Genomic DNA, 5,826 nt, shown 5'->3' on the forward strand with positions numbered 1-5,826 from the left:
TTTTATCCATGTATTTTTATTGATAACAATGTGGGATGGGAAAATTAAGCCATTGACCTCCGAATTTGATGGTAAAATGTTACAAGGGAACTTTACATAGAATTTTAGATACAATAAGCAATTATTAGAAGTTATTTGGACTAAATTTAATATAAATTAATTAAAATAATCTATGATTTTTTAGTTTTAAGCATAAAGTAATGTTTTAGGGTTTAAATTAGATTCATGATTTTGAATCCATATAAATTTATTTAAAAGTTGAGCTACTTCGTTTCGTCAGAATATACTATCATATCTTTGAACTGTACTTTCAAGTGCATAGGTTTAAAACTTTTCACTTTACAAGTTGAATTCAAGAAAATAAAAAAAGATAACATATAAACAAAATATTATCTAAGAATCACTGATAGAACAATTAGTTTTGTTAGGATTCACCAAACCATGTGCTTCAAAATGTTAAATTGATTTTAGATGATTTGATTGGTATGTTTAAGAAATAAAAAAAAAATATTTTAATTATTTTAAAATACTAAAAAAAAAGGAAATCCTAGAATGTAGAGGAAATCAGGCACAAAATTTGGAAACACAAAATCGAAAACAGAAGACGAAAATCAAGACCTCTGAATTCGAATTTCCCAATCACTCAAAAATTGATTATCAAGGAGGTTCAGATTTCATTCATCGGTTTGAATTCGAACTTGAAATGCCTAATAATTGAATCTCCTCGAAGAAGCCCTACTGAACAAATTCCTCAAACTGTTACAACTCTCTCGCTTTTTCCTCTGACTCCGCCCACCGCCGCCGTCAACCTCCCGGAACCCATCTCTGTCGAGCACCAGCCCCGCCTCCAACTTCTTCGAAACCGTCACGATCTCATACGAATCCCACAGCGACTGACCGAAGTCCCATCTCCGATCGCTGACGGAAGAGCGGGTTCGAATCGCCTCAAGCTTGAACCGAGAAGGAGTAGGTCTGGAATTCCGGCGATGGGCGTCGAATTCACTAGCAGGCTTTGAACTGCCGGTGTGGCTGTGCCATGCCTGAGCGACGGCCTTGAGGATTTCGAGATGGCGATGATCGTCGTCGTCTTGAAGCTCTGGTTTCTTCTTCATAGTGTGTGTGAATTCAGGAATTGAATTGGGGGCGGGGCCATGTTTATGATGAGCCTCAATCACAGCCCCAAATTTGGGTTTCTCCGAGAGAGATGGGTTTCGATTTTTGGTACTTTTTAGAGTTTAACACTGTGGACCTTACATTTGGCTACTCTGATTTTTTTATTCTACTTCTTCTTTACTCTTCTTCATCTCTCTAAATTTAGATCGTACGTTTATGATCACCAATTCGATTCACATCATTCTTTTAAACATGTTTTTGGAATTTTTCAAATTTCCATACTTTTTTTTTTCTTATTGCCCCTTTTTTTCACTAATTGTTTATTAAAAAAAAAAAAAAAAAAGTTAAGGTTGCAATTTTATTAAACGTAAAATTAAAAATCAATGACAAATAAATATAAATTTTGTAGGAAAATTTTATAAAATAACCCAAAAACCAAGAACTTTTGACCTCTTTCTAAAAATTTTTTTTTGCCACTTCTAAAATACCAAATATACTCTTACTTTTTAAAACTAAAGAAGCGCCTATTCCCGTTTGCATTTGCATTCAAGTACTCCTCTCAGTTTTCTCTCCGAACTTCATCTAAGGTTCTTGTTGATCGTCTCTACTCACTTGCCACCGACGTCGTGTTTTGAAAAGTATGAGACTCTTCTCCTTAAATGCATGTTGATATTCTAGCTTTGACGATTGTTGAGGGTTTAATCATGTATTCATTCGTAATCGATCGTTGAATTAAATTTGCGAGAGCGTTCAGATAATACTAAACGAGCGATTAGAGAATACTAAGCGAACATTTAGAGATTACTAAGCAAGCGTTCAGAGAATACTAAGCTATTAGATAGATAATACTAAGTAGTCTGATAGATAATACTAAGTGATCATTAAGATATTTATTGTGTGATCGTTTAAATATCTATAGTGCGGTCGTTTATATATTTATTGTGCAATCGTTTAGCTATCTGTTATGCGATTGTTTAAGGCATTTTTACGCGATCGTTTAGTTTTTGTTATGCGATCGTTTGGTTTTTGTTAAGCGACGTTTAGTTTTTGTTATGCAATCGTTTAGCTTTTGTCATCGTTTAGCTTTTGTTATGCGATCGTTTACTAATTGTTGTAATGTATACGTTTATTAGAAGGGTAAGACGACCATTCCTATTGAAAAATATTTCCCTCCTACAGTTTCTTGCCAAGTCCACAAAACTGCCTCTGTAATTAAGAATAAGTTGACAAAAGAACAAATAAGAATGTATAGGAAAATGACATTTGGTCCACTGTTGGATATAGATTTGGTATTTAATGGACAACTAATCCACCACTTTCTGCTAAGGGAGGTAGCAAATGCAAATCCAGATGTTATTGAAGGAACTGAGTACCTCTGAGAGGAAGCAAGATCATTCCAAACTCATTGTGACAGAATTACTGCATTCACAATTAAACAAACTAGTTATGCATTAACAACAAATTACAGGCATGCTTTGAAACTTTAAACAACAAAGAAAACGAAATACATACCAATTGAAGAACTTTTTTTCATAGAAATCTCGCTCTCGTCGAGGAAGTCAATCTCGCTCTCGTTGAGATCATCAAGGCAATCGTCCACCAAATCGTTGTCGTCTACCCACGAACGGACTCCTCAAGAACTCAGCAGTAAGGAAGACACCACCACTTGGAACCCTCAGTATTCTCGAAGTGAGAATCCAAGAGGTGTAGGCTTTATTGGATTTGGTAGAGGGAATGAGGAAGAGACAAACGTTTACCATGACCAAGCAAGTGGGAGATATCGGGTGTCTATCGTATAGACGGATGCTTGATCGTTTAGGTAAGGGTAGATGATCGTATAGTAAAAAGGGCGAGATCGTATAGACGATCATTTAGTAAAACGCTTGGGCGCGTGATCGTGTAGAAATAACTAGATGATCGTTTAGTAAATTCTATGCGTTCGTTTAGGAAAAGGCGCGGTGTACACGATCGTTTATTAGCATGTCGAACTCTTCTAGAAAACTCAATACTGGTTTAAATAACAGTAAAATCAAATCAACAAACAAATTACTAGTGGTTGATTACACCAAAAGAGTTTTAATAGAGGATTGTCCTCTATCTCCCAACTCATCTGAAATTTTGAATTATGTAAATGAGAGTGTAGAATTCAAACAACAAGTTAAATATGATTTACTTGTTATCGAAGCATGTTTAGTGGAAAACGATAAAATCTGGATAATTGATTCAGGTGCCGCTAATTATGTTTGTACTATCTCACAGGAAGCAAGTTCCTGGAGACAGTTGACAGAAGGTGAAACAATCTTTAAGGTAGGGACCGGGGAGATTGTTTTAGCCAAAGTAGTGAGAGATATGAAGTTATTTATAAGAGATAAGTACATTTATTTGAAAAATGTATATTATATTCCTTCTGTGAAAAGGAATCTAATATCTGTCTCTTGTTTTCTAGAACAAAATTATAAAGTTTAATTCGAAAATGATGAAGTGTTCATCAATATAGAAAGTAAATAGATTTGCTCTGCAAAATTAGAAAATAACTTGTATATGTTAAAACCAACTGAGGTTAAAGCTGTTTTGAACATAGAGATGTTTAAAACTGTTGAGACTCATAAGAAAAGGAAGATTTCTCCAAATGCCTATCTATGGCACTTGAGACTGGGTCATATAAATCTGAACAGGATTGAGAGATTGGTTATGAGCGGTCATCTAAATAAGTTGGAAGATAGTTCATTACCACCATGTGAGTCCTGTCTCGAGAGTAAAATGACAAAAAAAATCTTTTTCTGGAAAAGGTCTTAGAGCCAAATAACCCATAGAGTTGATTCACTCAGACCTTTGTGGGCCTCTAAATGTTAGAGCAAAAGGAGGGTATGAATATTTCATCAGTTTTATAGATGATTATTCTAGGTATGGGCATGTTTACCTAATGCGTCAAAAGTCTAAAACTTTTGAAAAGTTCAAAGAGTATAAGGCTGAGGTTGAAAACCAATTAGGTAAAAAGATTAAAACACTTCGATCGGATTAAGGTGGTGAGTATCTGGACATAGAATTTTAGAACTATTTGATAGAACATGGAATTCAGTCTCAACTCACAGCCCCTGGCACACCTCAACAGAACGGTGTGGCAGAAAGAAGAAACAGAACCTTGTTGGACATGGTTCATTCCATGATGAGTTACGCTCAGTTACCAAATTCTTTTTGGGGACACGTAGTTGAGAATGCGGTGTATATTTTGAACATGATTCTCTCGAAAAGTGTTTCTGAAACGCCTTACTAGCTCTGGAGAGGACATAAAGGAAATTTATATCACTTCAGGATTTGGGGCTGTCCAGCACATGTGTTGGTGCAAAATCCTAAAAAGTTGGAACATCGTTCAAAATCATGCCTATTTGTAGGCTACCCAAAAGAAACAAGATGTGGTCTCTTTTATGATCCTCAGGAAGATAAGGTATTTGTATCGACAAACACAATCTTCCTGGAGGAAGACTATGTAAAGAATCATCAACCTCGCAGTAAGCTAGTAATAAAAGAAATGTCTTGAGAAACGACAAATGTATCAACAAGAGTTGTTAATAGAGCAGGTCCTTCAAAAGAGTTGTTGATAGAGCAAGTCCATCAACAAGAGTTGTTGATGAAACTGAGACTTCACCTCCTTCTCAAGAGTTGAGAATACCTCGTCGTAGTGGGAGGGTTGTGCAACAGCCTGACCGCTACATGGGTTTAACTGAAACTTAAATCATCATACCAGATGATGGTTTAGAGAATCCATTGTCTTTTAACCAAGCAAAGAATGATGTGGATAAAGACCAATGGATTAAATTCATGGACCATGAAATGAAATCTATGTATTTTAATTCTATCAGGGATCTTGTAGATCAACTTGAAGGGGTAAAACCCATCGATTGAAAATGGATCTACAAGAGAAAACGAGACCAAACTGGTAAGGTACAGACCCACAAAGCTAGACTTATGTCAAAAGGGTTTACCCAAAAAGAGGAGGTAGATTTTGAAGAAACGTTCTCTCCAGTTGCCATGATAAAGTCTATTAGAATACTCTTGTCCATAGCCACATTTTATGATTATGAAATATGGTAAATGGATGTCAAGACAACTTTTTTGAATGGCTATCTTGAAGAGAGTATCTATATGTCTCAACCAAAAAGGTTTATACATCAGGGTCAAGAGCAAAAGGTTTGCAAGCTTAATCAATCCATTTATGGATTGAAACAAACTTCTAGATCCTGGAATATGAGATTTGATACTGCGACCAAATCTTATGGCTTTGAACAAAATGTTGACGAATCTTGTGTATACAAGAAAATCGTTAACAACACTGTCGCTTTTCTGGTGTTGTATGTTGATGATATTCTACTCATTGGGAATGAGGTAGAAAATTTAGCTGACGTTAAGAGATGGCTGGCTTCGCAATTCCAAATGAAAGATTTGAGAAAAACACAGTATGTTCTTGGAATCCAAATAGTTCGGAATCGCAAGAACAAAACATTAGCATTATCTCAAGCATCTTATATAGACAAGTTGTTGTCTAGGTATAAAATACAAAATTTCAAGAAAGGTTTTTTTACCTTTTAGACATGGAATTCACCTATCTAAGGAGCAGAGTCCTAAGAAACCTCAAGAGGTTGAGGAGATGAATCAAATTCCATATGCATCAGCAGTAGGGAGTTTAATGTATGCAATGTTGTGTACTCATCCCGA

General features: G+C 35.6%; 1 protein-coding gene across 1 annotated transcript; it reads right to left on the bottom strand.

Annotated features, from left to right (window-relative positions):
- Positions 1-600: 600 nt before the first annotated feature.
- On the bottom strand, positions 601-1,315 carry LOC120082919. The gene has a single exon (XM_039038339.1). It carries the CDS (start codon positions 1,110-1,112, stop codon positions 708-710), a length of 405 nt encoding a protein of 134 aa, XP_038894267.1. The 5' UTR covers positions 1,113-1,315; the 3' UTR covers positions 601-707.
- Between the last annotated feature and the right edge of the window lie 4,511 nt (positions 1,316-5,826).

The sequence above is a fragment of the Benincasa hispida genome, chromosome 8 (genome assembly GCF_009727055.1).
Source record: "Benincasa hispida cultivar B227 chromosome 8, ASM972705v1, whole genome shotgun sequence".
In the NCBI taxonomy this organism is placed as follows: domain Eukaryota; kingdom Viridiplantae; phylum Streptophyta; class Magnoliopsida; order Cucurbitales; family Cucurbitaceae; genus Benincasa; species Benincasa hispida.